Source organism: Sinohyriopsis cumingii, chromosome 15, assembly GCF_028554795.1.
Source record: "Sinohyriopsis cumingii isolate HCF-2022 chromosome 15, ASM2855479v2, whole genome shotgun sequence".
Lineage (NCBI taxonomy): Eukaryota > Metazoa > Mollusca > Bivalvia > Unionida > Unionidae > Sinohyriopsis > Sinohyriopsis cumingii.
In genome coordinates this window covers 114868737-114896236 of record NC_142975.1, presented here as the reverse complement: position 1 = coordinate 114896236, position 27500 = coordinate 114868737, and the positions used below count along the sequence as shown (strand labels likewise).

Below are 27500 nucleotides of genomic sequence, written 5' to 3'. Positions count from 1 at the left end.
TTCTGCCAACAAAAATAGGTAACAGGTATGTAAAAAAATACCAATTTCCAAGGTCCAGTTTCAGAACAATTTAAAGAAAAAAAAACCACAACCACTGCACATATATTCTATTCTTTATTAATATTTCTTGGTGAAATATTGCATGCATTCATCTGAAAACAAAATTATACAACAACAAAGATATACTTACATCTGAAGATCATATGTACATGTATTTGCATACGAAATCATTTCTGATTTACTCCATTTCCCTTAAAACACCCTAAATTTATTTTACCGATGTTTAAACCTCTATTTTTGAGTGGTCTGCTCTTTTTCATTTCTTTCAGTTACAATAATTATTTTCTCCAATGTTAAAATTTATTTCCTTTTAGTTGGAGGTACTTCCATTGTTATTAACTCATTTGGCCCCGATCCTGTCTGTAGGCGTGATCTGGTTTCTGCATTCATTGGCCAATCCCGCCTGTAGTCACGAATTGTTTACTGCATTCAATGGCCGATTTAGTCTCCAGGCATGATGAATGTGTGTTAGATACAATGTCTCTTATTGGTTAGAAATGGTTTATTCCAAGAACTTAACAACTATTAAACCAATCAGAAATGATTTTACTTTCATCTGTGGAAATTTGAATTGTTCAGAAGCCAAGGGCTAAAGTTTGAGAGTGGTTTAACTACATGTGTTCTGTTCATGAAAAATCGTAAATGATGGCAGATTGAAGAGTGATTTTTGTTGAGAGCAAAAATGTGGAGTTTCTCGGGTTTGATCTTGAAAATATTGAGCAAGCTGAGGAAAGATATGTTCAGCACTTGGATATTTTGTGAGATTTAGATTTGGACATAGAAGTTTCTTAGATTGAATCGTCCGAAGATGATGATGCTGACAGCGATGATGGAGTTCTTGCGGATAAACATTGCACATAATTTTGTAAATACTGTATAAACAAGTTGTGAAAGACTTCGACAAATAGGGAAAAAATTACATCAATGTGTCGACAAATTCATTTGAAATAAATGGTGAAAATTTCGTGGATTTTGTTTGGATATAAAAAGAGAAATTAAGGCAAGAATGAATGAATGTGAACGATGTTTTCAAACAGGTAAAAACTATGGGGCACAAGCAGCTAGACACAGCTTTGTGCTTCTGAGGCATAGCAGTAGAGATACTGAAAAGAGTGCTGGGGCCGAATGAGTTAATGGTACTAGGTGTTAACATTATTTGTGCTCAGTTGTAATATCGACTGTAAAGACGACTTGGACGGGATAGAAATATGAAAAATCTATACATGTATGATGCATATCTAACAATTAACGTAAATAAAAGAAACAGCTGTCTCATCCAGAAACAGAATCATTTACTCATAGACAAAAGTAAACGGCTTAATTCAAAGAAGACATACAGGAAACAACTCTATAAACAAAATGTATAACCCAGTCACACCAACTGGAATAGATGACAGCTTGGTGATTGAAGTGTAATCACTGTAACATCGGGGGGAAAAAAGAACAAACATCACAATCCTTTAAACTCTATCAATCCAATCCGCAAAAGATTCTGACTTACTGGTTTAATAGGCAATAATAATAATAATAATAATAATAATAATAATAATGAGGAATTTGTATAGTATCTAATCTTTAGAAGCTCTAAGTACATTAGAACATTAGACAACACCTATAACATAAAAAACATATATAATGACACGATTACAAAAAACAAACACCATGAAATTAGAAAACAAAAAAAACACGCTGAAAATATTTAAGGTAGGAAACATTATTAGGTCTTTATGTTTGTTTTTTAAGTTGAAATGAGTGAGTTTTAAGAGCACCCTTGAATGGGATCACTGTGTCTTTGTGTCTAAGTTCAGTGGGCAATTCATTCCACGTTGCTGGGCCCTGGTATGCAAAAGAATGTTGTCCATATGACTTTATTTTTATAGTAGGAATAATGAGTATACGATTGTCAGAAGAGGAGCGTAAGTATCCTGCTGGTGTGTACACATGGGTGAGGTCAGATAGGTATGTTGGACTGGAGTCCGTTAGTGAAACGTAGCACAGAGAAAAAAATTTGTGTTATATTCTGGATGGAATGGATAGCCAGTGTAGGGTACAGAACAGCGGGGAGGTGTACTCTGATCGTAGTACTCTAAGTATGATCTGAGCAGCTGTGTTTTGAACGTTCTGAAGTTTCTGGAGCAGATATTGAGATGAACCAGACAAAATTGAGTTACAATAGTCCAGTCTTGAAAGTACTAATGAACACATAAGTGTTTTAGTGGCATCAACTGAAAGATATTTGCGAATGGAGCTGATGCATCTTAGCTCCAGATATGCAGCCTTGCATATGTTCATGACATGTTGGTGCAACGTGAGAGTACTGTCCAGTGTGACACCTAGGTTTTGTAGTGACTGTCTGAATTTAATGTTGGTGTTACCAATATTTATTGTCTGAGGTAAGGATGTGACTGAGAAAGTCTTTGTGTTGTGATCAGAATGGCCTCAGTTTTATCATCATTCATCTGCAGCTTGTTACATGTCATCCATGATTTCACATCAGAAATGCACCTTTCTACACCTTGGATGGTAGCATCAACTTCAGTTGAGTGGCTAGATTTGTATATCTCGATCTCATCAGCGTACAACTGGTGAGACACTGGATGATGATCTATGACACTTGAGAGCAACTGAGTGTATAGAATGAAGAGAACAGGTCCAAGAACAGACCCCTCTGGAACACCACAACATAAACTGGGCTGCAGTGTATTCAGTTTGCAGACACAATTTGTGTCCTGTTGACAAAGTAGGACTTGAACCACAGTAAGGCTGTGTCATGAATGCTAAATACATGCTGGAGACAGTGAAGTAATATATCATGGTCTATTGTGTCAAATGCTGCAGACAAATCAAGGAGGACGAGGACTGTAATCTTTCCGCTATCCAACGCAGAGAGAATGTCATTAACTGCTGTTAGAAGAGTACTTTCAGTACTGTGGCAAGAGCGATATGCAGATTGTACTTTGCTGAAAAGACTATTTGAATTCAGATGAGATACAAGCTGGGATAGAACCTTTTCTAAGATATTTTATATGAATGGGAGATTAGAAACTGGGTGGTAGTTCCTTAAATCATTATGGTCGGGTGTTGGTTTCTTCAGCAGAGGCTTTACAATGGCAGTTTAGAAAAATGATGGGAATTCCCTGAATGAAAGAGAGAGGTATTAATAACATCAGTTAGTGAAGGCAATACTGGATCTAAGTACTCAAGCAGGAGTGATGTTGGAATTGGTTCAAGTTCACAAGACTTTGGTGCACTCTTCATCAGGATTGTACGTACGAAATCCATAGAGACAGGTTCAAATGCTGCTAATGGATGCCGCTGAAATTCTGTATCCCAACTGTATGTTGACAAGTCAATTGAAATTTTGTTGTCAAGTTCATCTCTAATGGTTTGTACTTTGTCATGGAAGAAATTTGCAAACATGTCTGGAAGGTCAACTGGAAAGAAGGTAGTTGGAAGTGGTGTAGATTTTTTCCTTGACATTAGCTTGTTAGTAATCTCGAAGAGCTCTTTGCAGCTGGAACTTTCCATGATCTTAGTAGTGTAATGGGCTGATTTCACTGCATGGACTATATTTGTGACATTCTTCTTAGCGGCTACATAGATTTGCTTATGAATAGTGAGTCTGGTGGAAAGCCAGAGCCTCTCAGCTTTATGGAGGTATCTTTACCTTACGCACCCCCAGGCAATACGGATTAACTCAAATGATTAAGACAAAACAATGTGACCAATACCTTAATTTTGGCATTTGTAACAATGGCAATTCGTGACTTAAACATTCACCTGGTTTATGGACTATATCATCTCCCACTATATACAAACTGGCAGCCAGTCTCTGTTTTCTCTTGTTTTTTTCTTGCATGTTTGTTTTTTATCAGAACAATCTTTAGTATTAAAGCAGTCGTTGTTACAAATGATTATATAAAGCTCAGTGGTGCCTCTGTTTTTGCAATATGGTCATTCATAGGAATACTGGGTCTTGCATGTAAATGTGAGTGTTATGAATGACAAGGCTGGGAACCAGGCTAAGTGCTGGAATAATCTACTTTGGTCTGCTTTACAATAGAAAATATAAACACTTTAAGCATACCCAAAATATTTCAGATATTGGTAGCCAGTCTATTTTTTTTGGGGGGGAGGTAAGAATGGTGTAAGCAGTCATTGTTACAGGGATTAAATAAATTTCAGCTGTTTTTGCAACGCAGTCGTTCAGTGGTAAAATGCATTATTTGCCAAGGCGTCGTGGTCGCTTGTCATATTCAGCAGGTGGTTGCTCATGACAGTGTTTATATAATAAAATCACTCCATGCATTATAATTGTGGTTGGAAATGACAGGTGATCACATATAACAGGTTTTATTGTATCATAGTTAAGACAGAGCTGCCTGTATTAGACTGGTACTATTGTCCAGGTTCTCTTCTTACCACCTAATAATACATCAAGACTGGAATCAATGAGAACAAGTTATATTGGTCTGAACAAACCATGTAATTTTCCTTTTTTATAAAAATAGCAAAAGTTAAAAACTAGGACCAAATTTATAAAGAACATTTAGCAAGACTTAATTTGTAATAAGAAACAAATACAATAGAACCTGTAGTGAAAAAACAGATTTTTCACTGCATGAATCAAATGTTTTATTCAATCTAATGACCTCTAATGAGAACATCTCTCATGATTGACCATCTTTTGCTGGCAAAAGGTGTTGTCTCTCCTCAAGATTGGTTTGGAAAAGTCCCAAATTTTCACAAAAAAGCTAGAGTAGAAATCAAAATCATAAAAATGTTATCCTTCTTTTAATTTATTTTCAAACTTTTGCAGTACAGTGGAGTTTGATCTATCTGCAGAGAGCAGTGACCCATATCACCATTGTACAATGCACTGCCAGCTCTGGGTTGGTGCTGTTTGTTAGGACTAATCAGTAAAATAAACAGCACAGACCCTGATCTAATAATTCAATATGTGATGGCATATCTGAGTCTATGTTGTCTGCAATTGGACCAAACTTACAAGACAATGTATAGGATATGCCACGAAGGTAAACTAGAAACTCAACCATATATGGATGTGTTATAGTTGCATCTCTCAAAGTTGAAGAAACTTAATTTGCCAGCAGATATGGGTCTATGCAGCTTGCTAGGAGTAATCAGGAGAAAAATCAACATCGATTCAGACCTGCATTATGTCAAGGCAGATCAGAATCTATGTAGTTTGCAGTTGGACTGGACATAAGGATATACAGGTTGCTTGATGAATAGCAAGTCCTGGGATGGAGAAAAAAACTTATTTATATTTTGTTTCTGAAGACATGCATGCATGTAAAATAATGTGACCTTTTCTGTGTTCCAACACTTATAGACACAATAACCCAAAATGTAGCCAGCATGAACACCACAAATTACACCAGCATGAACACGACAAATCACACCAGCATGAACACGACAAATCACACCAATATGAACACCACAAATCACACCAATATGAACACCTCAAATCACACCAGCATCAAAAAGCTCTTGTTCAATAATTATCATTGCACACAACTATGATTGCTTTAATACAGTTAATTTCATTAGTCTGATTGACCCAGTTGTTATGAATTGTGACCAATGATGTTCTTTCAGTCAGAAAGGTAGCTAGCAGTCACATACAGCAACCAATGAAATATTTCCATAATCTATTTACAACACCACTGCTAAGGGTGTTAATAGCACAAGATCTTGTGAGCATCCCGATAACCTAGCCTTATTGCTGGCATCGAGAACATTGTTCTGTTATCAAGAAAGCAAGAGACAAAAGGAATTCATGTGATCTACAGTACCTGTTTTGTACTCGGTGAAACAGACAAGTTCTTGTTCTTGGCTGCCAGAATCTGAGACTGGACATAATCAATGGATCCATCCAACAGAATCAGGCACTCAACCTAAATACAGAGACAAAAATACCAACAAACAAACTTAAGCCTCCAAAAGCAATAATGCTACAGCTAGGCAATTCTCTTTAGTGATTGATTATATTAGTGCCCTATATATAATATCACATAACCTGGTGCTTAACCTAAATTCACGCAGATGGATTTTTATTATTATCATTATTATTGTTATTGTTGTTATCTATTATTATTATTTAAAGCAGGATAAAGATCTTTAAGACTGTAAATAGCTTACAAGTTTTAAAAAACTTTCACGTAAAATTATAAAATACCAACCCCAACAAATAAATTCACTTAAATGCCTACATATTACTTGCTATTGAATACTGCAATATTGGGACACTACACAGAGAGATGGTTAGCATTAAAACAAAGGATTCAAAAGCTCACTGCATGTTTTAATTTTGTCTGGTCCAGCTGAAACACTGTGAAATAAGTCCATGGATCAAAATGGCTCAAAATAAGTGACAGAACAAACTTCCATAAATCATTACTTATATACAAAAGTATATATTGGTGAATGCAACCAAACATAAAAGAAAATCATTAGCCATATATTGTATGATTAACCCGACAAGGTCACTTGAAAGACTCATTGCTGAACAGTTTAGGCTTAGTTTGAAATATTCTGGAGCAATGACATGAACTGGTTGTTAGCATAAGTTTAAAGCAGCAAGATTATATTTTAAAGTTCCAGGTCTTACTCACTCCTTCTTTCTCCCCGAGATAAAAACTTATGTCATGATCAGAAAACAAAAAACTTAATTTAATGCAGGAAAAATCTGAACTCTTGGTCAGAGTGATCTTTTGTTGTAATGGTGTGGTACTAATAGACATGCATACCATGATCTACCTGGACGATTTTAGCATCAAAAGTTCATGAGATTTAACCCTTTACCTCAGAATGTATGGCTTTGTAGCCCTCCGATGCACATGTAGCAAAGTTACCCAGTGCAGTGCGCTATAAACAGAACACCTATTCGACTCCATACACGTATGCCTGCCTGTCAACTGTTAAGTAGTGTAGTGTATGTTACGTTTAACAGCAATTTTAACCATTTTACACTTTTGGTACACATCTATTATGTTTGGAAAAATGTAAGAGTAAAATCCGATCATTATAGCTGTATAATTATTTTTCACGAAAGAATTTTTTATGGGCTTTAAGACCTTGAGAGAACTCATTCGCCATAAAGTTATTGAAGCCGCATGACCAACCGTAGTTACCATTTCTCATACTCAAAATTTACAAGTTCTTTGCGTCTACATCACTAAGTCATCTGAATTTGATAATTTATAAAAACTAATTGCTACCTACATCAACATCAGAGCCTTTACCTAAGTTATTGAAGCTTTCATAGTTGTGATTCTAACTGTAAAATGTATTGAAGGAATTCGCAACCTCCATTTTGGAGTGTGGAGAATACGCCCGTTACTTTAAATAGCAGATTTTGATCAGAGCATAAACAGCGACCACATAATCTGACGTAATGGTCATTCCCAGTAATGAATGAGGTATCTAATAGGGGATTTTCCCCGAAAGTGGCACTTCGAAAACCCGCTAAAAATGGCTGATGTTTACAGCAGGTGTAAAAAGGCGCTTCCATGCGAATGGAATAGAGGCATCAAAAGGCGCTTCCATGTGAATGGAGTAGAGGCACCCATGAGGTAAAGGGTTAACCCAAACTGGCAAACATTGAAATAATGCCCCTTTCTTTGTTTCTGCTACTTGACCAAAAAATTGTTTACAGAGATTTTTTTGTTTGTTTTTAAATTGCTGAAAGGGTGGTAATTTGGGGTAATTTATTCTGCACATACAAGAAAATTTATACTTTATGATCTGTTCATACAAATACAATGTACTTAAAAAAAATAATATATGAAGAAATAATATATGACGATAAAAAAGACTAATTCCTACTCTATTTTATTTTCAAGGTATTTGTGAAAATTTTGTCCTACGGGTTGAAGTGACCTATTTGTATGATGAGGGTGTAGTACTTGCCAAATATATTCCATCACCAAGTTTCATGATTCTGGTCATGTTATAATTATGTATATAGGGTACAATACACCTCTTGGGTCATGAGCTAATGCAAAAACTTAGGTGATCAAAGAATGAAAAAGACAAAGTATGGATATCTCCTACATAAAAAATGTATTTCATAGATAACCATACAAACCTGTTAGTGCTACCTTAAGGAAAACTCAAAGATCTCTCAAATCCTCCCTGCTACCTGGTGTATGATAACTGATACATGAATAACATGGAACATATGTTTCCTTGTTGTGAAAAAACATGTTACCTATGGACCCATCTAAAGTACCATTTTGTAACAAGTTACCTATGGACCCATCTAAAGTACCATTTTGTAATCAGTTTACTATAGACCCATCTAAAGTACCATTTTGTAACACAAGTACCTATAGACCCATCGAAAGTACCATTTTATAATCAGTTTACCTATAGACCCATCTAAAGTACCATTTTGTAATACAAGTTACCTATGGACCCATATAAAGTACCATTTTGTAACACAAGTACCTACAGACCCATCTAAAGTACCATTTTGTAACAAGTTACCTATGGACCCATCTAATGTACCATTTTGTAATACAAGTTACCTATGGACCCATGTAAAGTACCATTTTGTAACACAAGTACCTAAAGACCCATCTAAAGTACCATTTCGTGACACAAGCTACCTATGGAACCATCTAATGTACCATTTTGTAATACAAGTTACCCATGAACCTATCTAAAGTACCATTTTGTAATACAAGTTCCCCATGGACTCAACTAAAGTACCATTTTGTAATACAAGTTACCTATAGACCCATCTAATGTATCATTTTGTTATACAAGTTACCTATGGAACCATCTATTGTGCCATTTTGTAATATAAGTTACCCATGAACTTATCTAAAGTACCATTTTGTAACACAAGTACCTATAGACCCATCTAAAGTACTATTTTGTGACACAAGTTACCTATGGAACCATCTAATGTACCATTTTGTAATACAAGTTACCCATGGACTTATCTAAAGTACCATTTTGTAACAAGTTACATATAGACCGATCTAATGTATCATTCTGTAACAAGTTACCTATAGACCCATCTAAAGCACCATTTTGTAACAAGTTACCTAAAGACTCATCTAATTTATCATTTTGTACTGTTACCCATGGACTCATCTAAAGTACCACTTCACCTTCATAAATAAACTTGTTAAAGGGACAAAGATCAATGATGTGGCAAAACTTCTTCCTTTTTTGAACGAGAATATTCAGGAATAGTTTGGCAACTGAATAATAGCAGGTGATGTTTGACAGACAGGCAGTCAATGTACAACAAATGCAAGGCCATACTAACACGGTTTTACAGCTGGCAGTCTAACTACATGGGTCAAAGTTGGGAAAAGCACAATACTGAAAAGCAGGCCTGGAGTCAAGCTAAAAATGGAGTAGTTTTCACATTTTATTTTGCATGAAAATTGTAATTCAATGATCTAAAATTCCGATTCTTTAATATGATGCATACATCCACTGAATCATTATTACATAAATTTCTCTGTAAATTTTGAAGAAAAAAATCTGCTTCCTTTATCTCAACACATAATTTATGCAACAAACCAGATAATTGCTGCTAATCAAATCCTGGAACATGTACATACATCTCAGAAATGCTCTAACACCAATGGTAAGAATATAAAAAGAAACTTATAATTGCAATGGATAACCAAAAAATTATCAAATATTCTCAACTTTTTAAAAGTGAATTAAATATTGATAAAATTACCGTGCTTGGCAGTTAATTTTTTATTCCACACAAATCTGTTGGGATTAAACTGGTTATTTCTTTCTTTATCTAAATGACTCTGCACCTGGAGTGTCACTATGAAAGTCAGTCAGCTTCTATACACTGTATAAAGCTACTAAATAAACAAAGCATTTTCCCTCCATAAAGGACCAGCAGTTGGGAGAAGTAGTCAGTTACACTTTGAAGTTTCAAATCAGAGGACTGTGCTTTTCTTTCAGATATTGAAGCTGTACTGAATTGGAGAGAAAAAAATAAATGTAGTCATTGTCTGCAAATTAAGCCAAATTCCGATCATCCTGACCAATGACTACCAAGTCAAGATAATACAACAAATAATTTTTTAAAAAAATCTTTCTATGAAGCAAGGGGGGCATATGGTAGTGAAAACAATGGTAGAATGATATACATGAAGGCATAGAAGCAACTGAGGCATCTCACTCAAATAATTCAGTGTCCTCTATCCACTTTCATTCCCATGAGGTAAATGTTGGAATCAAATAGCAGCAAAATATAATGACTGAGTTATTTAGCTCTCTGCAGAGGGCATGAAATATTGGAATCAAGTATGAACTTGTGTTTCAGCAGAACACATCTGAGGTGCTGAGTGAATTGAATACCATATGAAAACTTCCATTTGCATTCTCAACAGTAAATCATAAGTTTAAAATTTAGCATCTCCAAGCATTGATTTGTTCCCCCACTAAATGCTTTCCCACCACTTTAACCCCTACCCCTAACCCCAACAGATTTCAACAATATGGAAGATTGACCTTTGGGTACATTCTGAAGACAGAATTTCCATCATACAATGGAGAACTTTCACCCAGGTAAATACTAGGAAGAGATGGAGTTAATAATTTGTAAATTTCTTCCCCTGGCTACATTTGTTTTATACTGAAATAAACTATGGAATGGGGGTGGGGATTTTCCCTTGTATGGAAGATATACCTGTTTGGCACTTGCTTGTAACTGAAGAGCTATCTCAAAGGCAATCATAGCTCCATAAGAGTAACCTGAAATTCTGTATGGTCCTTCTGGCTGATGGAGTTCAATGGAGTTTCTGTAGTAACTGAAAAATAACTGACAACTTGGACAGCTGTTTTAATATATGAACTGTACTATCATGTACATATACGACTTTTGAAAACTTGGCACAAGACAATTTATAATCTGACCTCTCTTGATGACACTATGGCCACTGTGGCCATGATGACCACTGGAACAATGACACTGATGTCTTGCTGTCTGAAGAGCCACAGGTGATTGGTGATTATATATTGGACTTGCAACCAGAAAGGTGCAGGATTAATTCCCATCACTTGATAATCCCAGACTGGCTATTGTGCCCTTACCCCAAATGCATGTCATCAACAAAGTTTGGTCCTGGTCTGTGATGTAGAATGGTGTTGTCCAAAAAATACATTTTTCTTCTTTCAGTTAATGGCCTTAACCTTTGACCCAAAAATCAATAGGGAAAACTTTATGGACAAATAGTTAGACAAGGTCACTGCAATTATGCTTTGCCAGAAAGGTAGGAATAAAAAAATGGAGTGGAATAAATTTTCCAAGACAGTGCTGATGTATGGTTGACTGTCAATGATGGTTTTAGTGGCATAGGGGTTCTTTACAAACCTTTTTACAGTCTTTGGCCCCACTAATCCCCATGTTCATATACCAAGATTCTTCATATTTGCTCATAACCCAAATCCTCCCCCCTCCCCATTTTAGATATCAATATTCACTAGGTAAACATGAAACACATACATTCAAGAAGAGTTTCTATCTGAACACCAAATAAAAAGTTTGAGATCCCTGAGGTATGCTAATCCATTAAAACACTATGTATGAACTAATACATTGCTTCAATTTGCTAAAAGACTGAAGAAGAAAAAAATCTAACACTTTTTTAATGATAACACACATTAGAGTAATACTTCTCTATCTGAAAGTTTCAGCAAGATAATACAATGTTCTACCTGGCAAGGCCCTGCAGACAGGTGGTGGGTGCAGTGCGAGTCTTCTGAATTCCAAAACAAGGACAGCTCAGGATGGCTCCCAATGGCTTCAAAACAGTCACAACATCTGCACAATAGATTATCCATTAAGACAGTGGTTGTACAGAACCCTTTGTCTTGCTTGAAAAACTTGCTACCATGCATGTTAAATGACTTTCAAAAACTTCATCAACAAAACCTCAACATAGAATCTCAACACTGTTGACAATGTTTCATGCACTGTCACTGGAAAGGTAGTACAGTATTCTCCCTCTATAAGGCAATTCATTATGACACAGTTCCTGTTACAAGGCAGGTATGTTCATGGATCCCATTTCATCACGTGGTAGTAAAAATTACAAGTATCCTGTACTTCATTGTGCTTTTACCATACATACGTGCTTACAAGTCAAGTCCAACTGCAAACAACAAACATCCAGATCTGCCATAGCATAATGTGCCTGCATATCTGGTTCTATTTGATTACTCTTATCTAACTGCACAGACCCAGATCTGCCAGCACATTATGCAATGGCGAGGTGAGTCTGTGCAGTTTGCAGTTGGACTCAACTTATACGTGAATATTTATGGTATAAAGTATGCACTGGCAGAGCTGGGTCTGTGCAGTCTGCAGTTGAACTCGACATTTAAGTGAATAATATGGTGGACAGTATAATCTAAGGCTCCCAATGACAGCATTACAACAAAGGAGTAATGTACATAAATACCTTACTTTAACACTGGTCATGGGTGCCGTACTTTTTAAAGTATTATTCATACATCATGTAATGTCATGGACACAGGAACATACCAGCCTTATAGAAGGAACTGAGTTAAACTGAGACACCCTACATGAGGGCCAACTATATTAATGTCACATGATCTCTTTATTTTACACCATTTAGGTTCACAGGACTGGCCTGAAACTATCATTCAACAAAGATTCCAAGCCAAGGTCAATATTTTTACTGTAAGAAAAGATTGTAAAATAAATCATAAGACAGTTGTTGTTGTTCTTGTAGGGTTTAACGCCATTTTTCAGCACACGATAGGCTATACATGGTGGCCAGTATTAATGGTGGAGGAAGAACCCAGGAAACCCCCGGGAAGAACCAGCAACCCACGAGAAGCTACTGGCAATCTTTCTCACATATCCACATTGGCCGAATCCAAGACTCGAACCGCCGCAGACAGAGGTGAGATGGCAGTGATCCGTAACTGAGAGCGCTTTAGACCACTTGGCCACTCGGGGCCCCCTCAAAAGACAGAACAAGATAATTTTTTCTACAATAACAAGTAAAAGCTATCAGTGACAAATATCCCCATTCACTCAGCAGGTCCTTAAACAGATAAATGGGAAGTAAGGAGCTACAGCTCACTGCAATGATAATATGGAATGCTGGAAATTACACTTGTTGAAAGGTCTTGTCCAGATAACATTCCATATCTGGCTGAATTGTGTTCCTTGCTGAAATCCTGCTGCAATCAGCAGGACAGGCACTCAGGGAGTGTAACTCCTGCAAAATGATGTCATGGAATGCTTGAAACTAAATTCTTTCAATCTGTCTCTTCAACGTAATGCCACACACAACATTCCTGAAATCCAACAAAGGTAAAGTTGTGCCACCAAAGTCGAGAACACTCCATGATCAGGGTGCATAACACTTGTAAATGATACTGAATAATGCTTGAAATTAAACCAAGAAACCCAATTTGGCAGAAATCCAGCAATCCTCAGTAAAGTTATGATACAGAAATTTAAGTCAGCAGAACTGACAATTAGGGGGCATAACTCCTGCAAATAAATGTAAAAAACTGCAGAAAACAAATTATTAACAATGGACTGACATGATTACCGGAGGGACTTCTTTATGCAAGGCCCTAATGATCAAATATATGTATAATTAAAACTATTTAGTTTTGTGTATCTCTAATACACAAGTTAGTCATAGACACATGATTAAACTGGATTAGACATGGTGCTTGTATCACTGCTAAGGGCAGATAAGCCATGCAGAAATCATTAACCCTGCCAATGGGATACACATTTACAATTTTAATTTTGATAATTATTCTAAAGTAACATAACAACTTGTCTTGTAATTCAAAACAAATTCTTTGGTTCATAGCAACCTTAACCTCAGACCATCTGAACTCTCAAAATCATGATTACTTCATGGGTTGGTGAAGACATATTTAGATGATCAAAACAAACTAAAGTGAAGGCCTGTGAAGTAAACTAAAGTGAAGGCCTGTGAAGTAAACTAAAGTGAAGGCCTGTGAAGTAAACAAAAGTGAAGATCTGTGAAGTAAACTAAAGTGAAGGCCTGTGAAGTAAATTAAAGTGAAGGCCTGTGAAGTAAACTAAAGTGAAGGCCTGTGAAGCAAACTAAAGTGAAGGCCTGTGAAGTAAACTAAAGTGAAGGCCTGTGAAGTAAACAAAAGTGAAAGCCTGTGAAGTAAACTAAAGTGAAGGTCTGTGAAGTAAACTAAAGTGAAGGCCTGTGAAGTAAACTAAAGTGAAGGCCTGTGAAGTAAACTAAAGTGAAGGCCTGTGAAGTAAACAAAAGTGAAGGCCTGTGAAGTAAACTAAAGTGAAGGCCTGTGAAGTAAACTAAAGTGAAGGCCTGTGAAGTAAACAAAAGTGAAAGCCTGTGAAGTAAACAAATGTTGCCATGTAGAAGCCCAATTTCTTTTCCTGGTCAGAGTGAAGCTGTGTGAAGAATTTTAAGGTGGAAGAAAATAACCATCACATTTACATTCTGTTGATGTACATATCATGCAAAAAAGTTATAGGTTTCTTCAGTGGAGTCAATTTTAATTAATAACTTCTTTCAATTATTCTTATATCGTGTATGGTTTATGTGACAACGTCTTCATAACTTTTATCTCCACACCTGTTATTGGATGTACAATGTAGAGTGGTCTCCCTTCTGTGTTTGAGTTCAGTGTAATTAGGGTCTGCTGTATTTGTGTAGGTGTTAACAGCTGCTTGATAATGGGTGACATTGGGGTGTGTGGTGAGACACGACGTATCAGATCCACTCTCTGTCGTGGGATGTTCAGCCGGGATGGCACACGCTTTGCTCTTTTCTGCATAAAATCTTCGAAAGTCCCAGTCTCAGTTAGGCAACTATCACTTTTCAAAGCTTCCTCTTCTAGAATTACTGTAATTCTGGATGCTGAAGGACCATAATAATCATGATGCCCATCTCTCTCCAAAGGTTGACTTGTTCTTGTGGAGTCCGGACTGGTCAAGGTAACAAGTGGGGTCGGGGTTGAGGTGACTAACACCCCATTTATGTTGCTACTGCTTCCAGAAACAGGTGATTCACCTGGCTCCCCTTGGTTTGGACCTAAAATAAAATGAAGAAAAATGTAACTAGTCTGGTTTCATTATTGTACTACGATAAAATTTCTCAACTAAGACCACCCGTTTGACTGAAGAAAAGCTGTCTCTATTTGGTGGATAAGACCTCAAGATGTTAATATCTCTAGCTTGAGGTGACCAACAATGTTGGCTTCTATCGACAATGTTAGGTGATAAAAGATTTGCTCGGATTGTCAAGTACTCATACATTCATACATAGATTTAACTACGGCTTTTCCATATACCTTGCATAGGCCTTCCTCAGATGAAAAGTGTCACTACATATTACAGTGAAACAACATTAAAGCATTATAGTAGGTGTCCACAGGACATCAACATTCTATGTAATGAATCAGGCAACAGCATGACATGTCATTGAATAAAAGAAAATGATTCTTTATATCCTTAAGTGTGAAAAGTAGGAAATTGCTGAAAAAGCAATTTGAAGAAAAAAAATTCATTTCAATATTTTTCACGAGGAAAAAAAAAGATTTCCCAACATTCCATTCTCAAATGTTTGTGCCTACAGAAGCACAAAAAAATGAGCACTTTGTGAGCTAGAACCAATAAATAGAAACTACATTACATTTCAGGCATGGAAATTAAAATTTGCTAAAGTAATTTGACTAGATGCCATTCATTTCTCCCTTAAGTTAATTCACCCTAACTTCACTGACAGCAACAACTGTCCCGCTGTGATCCATTGCTAAATCAGATTTTCTATGCTTTCAGTCAGATTCAAAATGTCACAAAATGTAATTTACTGCAACAGATTTGATAACTGAAATCCCACTGCTGTCTGAAGTCACCGATACCTTTATGATTAGCTAATGAAAGTGAGATGAATTTACAAGGGACATGTGTGGTGTGTGATGTGTATTGTGCCACATCATAAAATATCAAAGTCACCACTTGTAAAAATGTCAACCTTTTTTGTATCACAAGACAATTATGAAGTAATCATTCTCTATGTATGCACATCCCCTTGGTTCAATAAATTAGGAGGGGGGAGTAATTTATTGCCAACTTAATAAAGTTACCGATAAATGTACTTACCATCCAATGTCATTGCATCCATAACAGTGGATTCATCACAAAATGAACATTAGAGCATAGATGATTATGTCCATATTCAGTGCAAAAGAGATCCAAAAATAATTCCAGATAAACACTTATAAGTCAAACTGCAAGCAACAATGATCTAGATCTGTCATAGCATAATGCATCTACAGATCAGGGCCTATGCTGTTTGTTCTACTCATTACTCCTAATAACCTATACAGAGCCCAATGTTAGTGCATTATGTAACAGCAGATCTGGGTCTGTGCCACTTGCTGTTGGACTCATCTTGTGAGTATAATGATTTTTAGCTCCAATAGTCCATCATCCACCATCTGTTAGCACAATTTTATTATCACTACTCCTCCTAAATTACTTGGAGGATTGCCAAGAAATTTAAAGCACACATTCATTCCAAGATCTAGTTGGTCCTAAAGGAAAATGCTGCTGCTGTTGTGAGATGGCTGCTAGAGTAGCCATATTTAAAATCTTTTTATTCCCACTCCCAGAATGGATGGTCATATCAATATGGGGTTTTCACTACAAGATTTCCTAGGTCCAGGTGGTCTTAAATGAAAATGCTGCTGCTCAGAGATCTATGACGGCTGCTAGAGTGGCCATATTTAAAATTCTCTTATTCCACTCCCTGAATGGATGGTGACATAAACATGCGTTTCCACTACAAGATTTTTTAAAATGTCTAGGTGGTTCTAAATGAAAATGGTGTCAATATGACATCCAAAAAGGTCATCACGGCAGCCATCATAAAAATCTTAATATTGCTATTTCTCCACAACAGACAGTGCTAATGACATAGGATTTTCACAAGAAAACTTATGACATCTAGTTAGTCCTAAACGAAATGGTTCCATGAGACATCCAGTGTGGCTACCACAGCATCATCTTGAAACCCTTGATATTGATATAATGCAAAAAATAAGGTCATATGAATATGGGGCTTTAATAAAAAACTTTTTATAATGTCTAGTTGGTCCTAAATGAAATTAGTGCTGGCCTGATATTTAATATGACCAACATGGCAGCCATCTTGATAATCTTGTTATCACTACTCCTAAATGGATAGTCATATTGACATGGGCTTGTCACCACAAAACTATCATATCTAGTTGGTTCTGCATGGACACCCAATCTTATGGTGAAATAAACAAATAGTTGAAAATACATGTCACCCAATCAACAAACGTTGGTCACAGTGACCTGGTTTTGCTATTACTTAGTTACCTTTCTTCAGATGCACCCACAAATTCCAATTTTCATGTTTGTAGGTGAAAAAAGAGACCATGATATTGAGGGCAAACAGACCCTAAAACTTGTAATTTTACCTCTGAAATGAAAATAGAATGAAAATAGAATGCAAAGCAAAATGAAGGGAAGAAAAATTAATAAAGAATGAATGCATACAGACAGCAGAATGAATATTCAAACAAAATGATATGTGCATTTTTAAGACAACAGGGTAAATGCAAAATATAGATTGCAGAACAATGAATAATACATGAAAACGGAACAAAATGTAAATCCTCTCTCGTACCATCATACTCAAATCAACAATAAACTTAACTTTCCTGAAGACCACTCCAGTGGCCTAGTGGTTAGAGCAACTGCCTTGAATGTGGGAGGTCACAGGTTCGAACCCTGGCCAAGTCATACCAAAGACTTTTAAAAAATGGTACAAACAGCTCCCTCACTTGGCGTTCAGCATTAAAAGGTTATTTTGTATTAGAACTGGTAAGCCTGGTGTCAGGATAATGTGACTGGGTGGACCATCATGCTACATGTCTGCAGCATGATACCCCAGTGCTAGACATCACTATAAACTGTCACACTGCAGACATCGTAGCAATATGACTGATTTTTTTTTAAAGCTACCCTAAAAATCCAAAACACACACACACAGACATGCATACGCGCACACAAACACACACAAACCACACAGACTTTCCTGAATTATTGTTGTTGTTGTTGTTGTTGTGGGGTTTAACACCATTTTTCGGCACATGATAGGCTATACATGGCAGCCAGTATTAATGGTGAAGGAAGAACCTGGGAAAACACTGGAAAGAACCACCGACCCACAAGAAGCTACTGGCAAGCTTTCACATACCCACACAGGCCGAACCCAAGACTCGAACCCGACCAGACAGAGGTGAGATGGCAGTGATCCATAACGGAGAGCACTTTAGACCACTCGGCCCCCCCCCACTTTCCTGAATTAAAATAAAAGATCTGAATATTCCTTTCTGTGTTGACTATTTAAACATTTTAAGAGGCATATTATCCCTTTCATCTTAAGCATTCATGTGTTGGATGCCTTTTTAAAGACAGTTTTATAAGCGTGATTATACAGACATTATTCTTGCAGCATAATGAATTGGAAGGACTTCTGTAAACATCTGTCTGGTTCCCTAATGCCCCTGAATTGAATATGAAACCTAGATCAAAATCAAACACTGGCAAGCCATTCTCCAGATATTACTGTAAGAATCGTGTTTCTCTAACGTTTGGTATTATTCCTCAAATGTTTATTTTAAGGGTCATTTCTGTAAGAATTATGATCCAATTCTTAGCATGAATGAATATACCAATGAAAGAACACTGAATTAATGGGAAACACTATATCCTTTTCCAACTTCACTGGCTTACAATCATTCTGTTTGACAAAAAGAAACATTCAAGAAAATCATCAGTATAACCACTGATCAACAGCCTTTCTGAAAAGGAATTTATCTTGGTCCTAGTATTTTCTGAAATTCCACTAAAGTCCCATTCTGTTATGAATCTCCAAAAGCCATGAAAATTCTTTACTTTGTAAAAACAACTCATCAGGCATTGCCACCTAGAATCCCTTAAGATACCTGATATATCTATGATACGAATTTCAATGGGAGGAGGTACAGGAGCAGCAGCTGGTGTAAGACTGGAGTCCATCATACCCACATCCAGAAGCTTGGTGCTGGTCTCATTTATGTCCTGGCTGGTGTCATCCAGTGAACCACCTTCCAAGGAAAAATCCTGGAAAAATAAAAAATAAAATATGTTTTGGAAATAGAGAAATGGACTGGAGTTAATTTTAATTATATAATACTTGCTTGCTACCAGTTCATTGCTTACCATTTCTGGGATGCCAAGTCACTACTTAAAATTAAATACTCCCTCCTCCAATTAGGAACTGGAGGCACAGAACTGAAAAGAACATGATCCTAGTCTAATTCAATAGGTATGGCCAACATGCAGAATACCTAAGCCTCTTTTGATCTTGACCAGAACTCATGGACATCAAAGGGAGATGGGCAGAGGCAATCAATCTTAAATTGCAACAGTAGCAGGTAAGTATCACATACATTAGTTACACCCAACAAAAATTACATTTTAGTGGCAGAAATACAATACCTGCTACACTTTCATTGCTGAAATTGCCAGTTATAAGAGAGTCTGATGGCACCCAAAAAACACTGATGTGAGGAAACAATGCACTATGGTAGGAGTCTGCTACTGAAAGCTGCCAGAGAGCTTGCCCACATGCTGTGCTGTCATGACTGGATCCAGGAGTAAACATCTTCCTCTGGTGCACCAAAATTAAAAGGTAAAAGAATGAAAAGATGGTGAGACTCTCAATGGCTGATCTCATACCATCATCCAAAAGGAGTGATTCAAGTAGGCCCTACATGCAGCCAGACCTCACTGTCTTCAATTCCTGTGTTTCTGGCTGCACCAACTACACAAAATTCTCCATTTTGCATCATGAACTTTGGAACTGGACTGCTTCATAGCCTTGGTGATGCAGCTGACAACCTTGCATAAAAGTAGTCTTGGAATCTGCAGGGTTCAAGATAAGCCAAGGTAGAAAATCTGATTCATTGTGCTTGAGAGAACCCGTGCTGTGATATCAGGTTCCTCCTCTGAGGCAATCTCCTAGGCTTGCCTAACAACAGGTTGAATACATTGTCAAACCATGACTGTTGTGGCCACATGGGGACTATCAGGACAAGCCAAGATCACGTGGGGACTATCAAGACAAACCAAGATCACAGCGGAGATCCCAACATGGGAACTATCATGACAAGCCAAGATCACATGGGGACTATCAGGACAAAATGAGTGGAGATCCCAACATTGGGACTATCAGGACAAGCCAAGATCATATGGGGACAATCAGGACAAACCAAGATCACATGTGGACTATCAGGACAAGCCAAGATCACATGGAGTCTATCAGGACAAAATCACAGTGGAGATCCCAACATTGGGACTATCAGGACAAGCCAAGATCATATGGGGACAATCAGGACAAACCAAGATCACATGGGGACTTTCAGGACAAGCCAAGATCACATGAGGAGATCCCAGCATGGAGACTATCAGGACAAGCCAAGATCACATGGTGACTATCAGCACAAGCTAAGATCACATTGGAAGATCCCAACATGGGGACTATCAGGACAAACCAAGATCACAAGGGGACTATCAGGACAAGCCAAGATCACAGTGGAGATTCCAACATGAGGACTATCAGGACAAGCCAAGATCACATGGGGACTATCAGGACAAGCCAAGATCACAGTGGAGATTCCAATATGAGGACTATCAGGACAAGCCAAGATCACTTGGGGACTATCAGGACAAGCCAAGATCACAGCGGAGATCCCAACATGGGGACTATCAGGACAAGCCAAGATCACAGTGGAGATCCCAACAGGGGGACTATCAGGACAAGCCAAGATCACAATGGGACTATCAGGACAAGCCAAGGTCAAATGGGGACTATCAAGACAAGCCAAGATCACATGGGGAGATCCCAACATGGAGACTATCAGGACATGCCAAGATCACATGGGGACTATCAGGACAAGCTAAAATCACAGTGGAGATCCCAACATGGAGACTATCAGGACAAGCCAGGATCACATGGGAACTATTAGGACAAGCCAAGATCATAGTGGAGATCCTGACATGGTCGAGAACCGGTTGAATTGTTTTGAAATATGGAAAGGCATTAAGCATATAGATGATAAACAAATGTGGCTGAAAGACTTCACTGCCCAGGCTCTCTGATCTGGCACTGGAGAGACATAAATGGGAAGCTTGTTATTCAGTCTCTTAGCAACAAAGTCTACTAATGGTCTCTTCCACAGTTGAAAAAGCACCTCTGCTGCTTACTGGTACAGAGACCATTACATGAAAATCACATATCCTCATTTAGACAGTCTCTCTATGAAGATATTCCTTTTGCCTGAATAGGACAGATTCAGAGTGATCTCCAGAAATACCCACTGTCAGAGGTTCCAGGCTTCAATGTAAAGAGAAGAAGTTATGTGTACCTGGCCAACACATGAAATACACTACTATGCATGTGTTGTACAAGAGGAGTATAATGCAATGATGCCTTAAGAGGCAGACTTCCCCTACCCTGGGTTAGAAGGATTACTTCTTCCCAAGACCAAAGTCCCCCTCAAGCTCCAGGTGAACAAGCCATCCTGAATTGGATACATCTGTGTACAGAAATAAGTCAGGTTCAAGGCTGTGAATTGGTACTAGAGCCAGTCACTGATCCCATTCTAGCCACCAACTCAGGTAGTGATGAAAATTGGTTCTCGGATAAGCCATCATAAGACAATAGTGGGATAGGTCCCTCATAAAAATATAAATGAGAATGTTATGCATTAACCAGTCATTAAAATATAGGAGGATGGGAATCCCTCAAATGGTCTGCTATTCCCCCCATCACAATGGTAAAGGTTTTGATGTGGAGATGAAGCAGAACAGAAGAGCCTGAAACTGAAATACCTGTTGTCTTAGACAACACTGGAGGTATTTCCAGCAAAGCAGAAAGATGAGAAAGATGAGGGTACACATCCTGCTGATCTATGGGGACCACTCAGTCAGAGACAGAGAGGTTAATCTGCACTGAAGCTGCCTGTATGTCTGTTGATATAGACCCCATTTCATGAACAGTTGCGGAGATTCTTACAATCAGCCAGTGTGTGCATGCTTCCTGGGTATTTTTAATGGGCTTGGAGTTGCAACCAGTGACCAGCATTGCTGGTCATTCAAATTCTGAGACAACAGAAGAATTTCTCCAAGATGTAATCCCTGCCAAGGTAGATGAGATCTAAAGAGATTACCATGGCCAAGGAATGCACATGTCTCCAGCAAACACTAAAATGCTACTGGAAACTGATTCCTTCTTCAAGAGACTAAAAGAGACAGCATAAAAGAGAGGTAATCATCACAAGTTTTCAAACCTTAATCAAAAGATTTTCTAGCCTATATATCCAGCTGGAACACAAGTTCAAGGAGTGAGGCTTAAAGGCCCAAACAGGGCCTGACAGCTGGAGACACCATCAGGTGGAGCAAAGAAGAAAGGACAAAACAACCCCGTGGTGAACTCTTGACCCTGGGAAAACTGAGATGCAAGCTCCTGAACTATATGAGACTGCAGAAGCAATAGAAGAACCTAATGAGATTATGATCCTGAAAGTCGCTCATTACTGGAGATAATCTTTCTATTCCCAGCCCAAGATAGGCTGAGAGTTTATGTATCCCACAATATATTGCCCTGATTTAGCAAAACCGTCTGGCATGTTGATCTCAGGAAGAAAACAAATTACTCCAATAAAACCAAGATAACCAGATAGTAAGTGTAGGTAATACTTACCTGAAGATTGGTTAGTAATAATGGGTTAACCCTGCATGTGCAATTTCCTCCAGGGAATGGGCTGGATAAGCAAGTTTTAAAGCTACACGTTATGATGTAAATAAGTAGATTCAACCTGTCATGGACTGTAGGTTACACATGCCAAGTGTATTTTGTCAAAATGTTTGCCAAGTCAAAAAGTGAAGAGTTTTATAAACCAAACAAATGTTATTTAATTGATTCAATCCAAACAGGCCTGCCTGCGAAATCAGTGTATATGGTAAGACCAACATAAATTTCAACCATTTTACTTTCTGTACTCCTTTGTTATGCATTGACATGTGAAAGAGTACAGTTTGATCTTTATATAACATAATTATTTTCCACAAAAGAAAGTCTGATATTTAAAATACTCAAAGAACTCCTTCCCTGTTAATTCATTACAGCTGTGTGACCAACCGTACTCAACCTTTCTCAACCTCTAAATTGACCAGTTCATTTTCTGCATCTGTATCAATGAATCACCCAAAATTTTATAAATTGTCAAAATCATTGTTGCCTACAACAACATTAGAGCCTATATCTGACTTGTTGAAGCCTTCATAGTGATAATGTTAATCATCCGAACTCAAGAAATTACTGAATGATATTTGTGGCCTCAATTTTGGATAAGGGAGAATCCAACCCAGTTACTTTAAACAACAGAAACATACTTGTTAAATAGCAACCACATGATGTGACATCATGGTCACTTATTAACATACTTGTTAAATAGCAACCACATGATGTGACATCATGGTCATTTATAAACATACTTGTTAAATAGCAACCACATTATGTGACATCATGGTCATTTAATAACACACTTGTTAAATAGCCAACCACATGATGTGACATCATGGTGATTTAGTAAATTACTTGTTAAATAGCAACCACATGATGTTGTTGTTGTGGGGTTTAACGCCATTTTTCAGCACACGATAGGCTATACATGGCAGCCAGTATTACTGGTGGAGGAAGAACCCGGGAAAACCCTGGAAAGAACCACCGACCCACGAGAAGCTACTGGCAAGCTTCCTCACATACCAACATTGGCCGAGTCCAATACTCGAACCCACGCAGACAGAGGTGAGATGGCAGTGATCCATAACAGAGAGAGCTTTAGACCACTCAGGCCACTCGGGGCCCACCACATGATGTGACATCATGGTCATTTATTAACATACATGTTAAACAGCAACCACATGATATGACCTTATGGTCATTTTATTCAATGCCAAGTTTATCTAATGGTGGTTTTCCCAAAAAGGTGGTCTACAAAAACCAGCTAAAAATGGCTGATATTTATTGAAGGCATCAAAAACCATGGTTTAATGCAATTAATATTAACAAGCATCAAAATTACTTACTCAGTGTAAAGAATTAATATTTAACAAAAGCACTGCATGCTGACCATTTCAAAAACACAAAAAACACTTAAACAATTAATGCAAGAATGGGGGGGGGGGGACACTCAATTGACACCAAAAGCTACGTGATTGGCTAAAAACATGTTTTAAATTATACGGGCAAATTGTTATGTGCAATCTTGGCACACATATAACTTATACAAACTCCACATAAAATGGAAGGTATTCCAGATGTTGACTACGACAAAGGAATCAGAGTGGTATCATGTTCTTTTAAATTCTGAACTTCCAATTACTAACTGGAGTATTTAACTTGGACTGGAGATATGGTATTTAGAAATACAGTAGTAACAAGTAATGTGTTACTGCTATTGAATATATTTTTCTTCAAACTACATAAAAGAAGTTACCAATGTGCAACAAAATAAAAGTTTTGGAACATGAAAAAATTTAATATTAGCATGTATTCTGAATTTACTTCTTTTTTTGGGTATCATTTCTTTAGGGTTTCATTTTAAATTTTTAAAAATATCTAAATAACTGCATGGATGCCTTTAGACAAATCGGGTCATTCTTATAATAATATCAGCTGATACCCCATTTTGAAAGTCATTACAAATACCAACATGTTTAACAGCCCTCCATCTTTTTTAAATAGCTTGTTCCAATTAGCAGTACAATTTAGGTTAAGTCCAAGCAACAATTCAAGACAAAATGTTAGAATCTTGTAAACATAAACAGCTCAGCCGCAAAAGATGATGTTAATGTAGCTGATGATTGGCTGATAATGCTCTATTTAGCTTAGTTAATATTAGATTTCCAACCTCAAACAAGTAGGCCATGCGTGACTTGAGTCTATGATCAAAGAACTGCAGTAAGTCTACTTTCATTAGAGGTCAAAGTAAGTACTGCATAATGAATTCATAACAGAAACAAACTGATATGAAAATATTCAATGAAAGAAATTTAACCAAAACACAAATTTACTACGTCTATTGTCTCTGCTCTATAATGGACATCCCAACATCAATACATGGTTCATACAGAAATTTTTATACTGAAATTTAATGATTTTTGTTTAAGGAACTCAGCACTCATTTTTAAGGCCCAATTAAACCAGTCAATCTCGACTTTTACCAATGTATTGTTGTGTTTTTGACACTGCACATGTATTATTACATATACCAGTTCAGTCTTTCTAATTCACTTTATATACAACATTTACTTTGTAGGCATCAACTGTCAAAACCAATGAAAGAAATATATTGACAAAATTTGTCCACCCTCCTAACTCAATATCGCACTGCACAGATTTCTCAGTTCATCAAGACTTTCCCTTTTTCATGGTTAGCTTCATAGACAAGACCAATTATTCCTTTGCTTTTTGCCAAAGTGGTTTGGAATGAATGATGTAACATTTCTCCTTTTTTGCATTTATTTTGTATTCAGAGCATTGTCAACAGCAGAGTTATTTTGAGTTTCAATATCTACCTTGACTTGTTTGCACTGTCTCTCTAGTTCTTAAATTTCCTGTAATAATTGCTCCTTTTTTCTTTTATGCGTGTTGCTATTTTTCTTTTCTCTTTCGTGGGCCAAAAAGGTTTAATATCTACTTCTTGCCTGAGATACACTTGCAATGACCTCTTTGGTAACACCAGAAATGCTCACAAGACCCCTAACATCATGTATATAGTCACAAATCATTCTCTGTGCAATGAAGACTGTGTTCATTTAAGTTCTCATCTTCTACTTCTTTGTTTACAGAAAAACCACTCTCTACAGAGGCTTGACCATGAGAAAAAACATCACTATGGACTTGAGTACCGTGTCATGTGACCTATGCATCATCTTGTGGGGTCCCTTAGGGTATGATGGGTTCAATACTGCTGATTAATATTGTTTCTATTGCAGTGGCAAGTACATTTTGTTTTAATACCCTTCATAGTGACCCAATATATAAATCAAGTCTATAAACAGAAATGGTACCATTGTTCAGTCTGTCTGGAAATTATAAAGGAATATTTGCAAATGAATAGAATTGCATCTTAACAATTCCACTTTTTGTTTTTATTTTAACTGCTACAGATATAACCTATGTCTTATTTGCTGGTTTGTCAATTTCCTTGGTCTCAACTTTCTTCATATGCGCTAATAAGTTCTCAAATTAAAAATTCTCAATTACACACAGGCACATTTTCCATCCATCGATATGAAACAATTTTCATTGGCATGATAATGGAGTTGGTGACTTTCTGTGGCCCTTTTTTCTGGCAGTCTATCTTTGAAAAGAATAGTACTAGGTTGACAACAGAGATGAAACATGCCAACATGCAGCCCTGAATGTGCTATGGACAACATGCAGTCAACACTCCCATCCTGAATGTGCTATGGACAACATGCAGCCCACACTCCCATCCTGAATGTGCTATGGACAACATGCAGCCCACACTCCCATCCTGAATGTGCTATGGACAACATGCAGCCAACACTCCCATCCTGAATGTGCTATGGACAACATGCAGTCCACACTCCCATCCTGAATGTGCTATGGACAACATGCAGCCCACACTCCCATCCTGAATGTGCTATGGACAATATGCAGCCCACACTCACATCCTGAATGTGTTATGGACAACATGCAGTCAACACTCCCATCCTGAATGTGATATGGACAACATGCAGCCCACACTCCCATCCTGAATGTGATATGGACAACATGCAGCCAACACTCCCATCTTGAATGTGCTATGGACAACATGCAGCCAACACTCCCATCCTGAATGTGCTATGGACAACATGCAGCCAACACTCCCATCCTGAATGTGCTATGGACAACATGCAGCCCACACTCCCATCCTGAATGTGCTATGGACAACATGCGGCCCACACTCCCATCCTGAATGTGCTATGGACAACATGCAGCCCACACTCCCATCCTGAATGTGCTATGGACAACATGCAGCCAACACTCCCATCCTGAATGTGCTATGGACAACATGCAGCCCACACTCCCATCCTGAATGTGCTATGGACAATATGCAGCCCACACTCACATCCTGAATGTGTTATGGACAACATGCAGTCAACACTCCCATCCTGAATGTGATATGGACAACATGCAGCCCACACTCCCATCCTGAATGTGATATGGACAACATGCAGCCAACACTCCCATCTTGAATGTGCTATGGACAACATG

The 27500-nt window shown here is 37.6% G+C and overlaps 1 protein-coding gene across 2 annotated transcripts in view; it reads right to left on the bottom strand.

Moving 5' to 3' along the window:
* Positions 1-27500, bottom strand: part of LOC149782530 (fatty acid synthase-like) — a 207642-nt gene that overhangs the window by 17474 nt on the left and 162668 nt on the right. For both annotated transcript variants that reach the window (XM_089933967.1, XM_089933968.1), the window contains exons 28-32: positions 19114-19270; positions 14706-15164; positions 11791-11896; positions 10763-10883; positions 5880-5981 (exon numbers count right to left, since the gene is read on the bottom strand). In XM_089933967.1, the coding sequence (XP_089790093.1) occupies positions 5880-5981; positions 10763-10883; positions 11791-11896; positions 14706-15164; positions 19114-19270 (945 nt within the window). The remainder of the gene's footprint in view (positions 1-5879; positions 5982-10762; positions 10884-11790; positions 11897-14705; positions 15165-19113; positions 19271-27500) is intronic.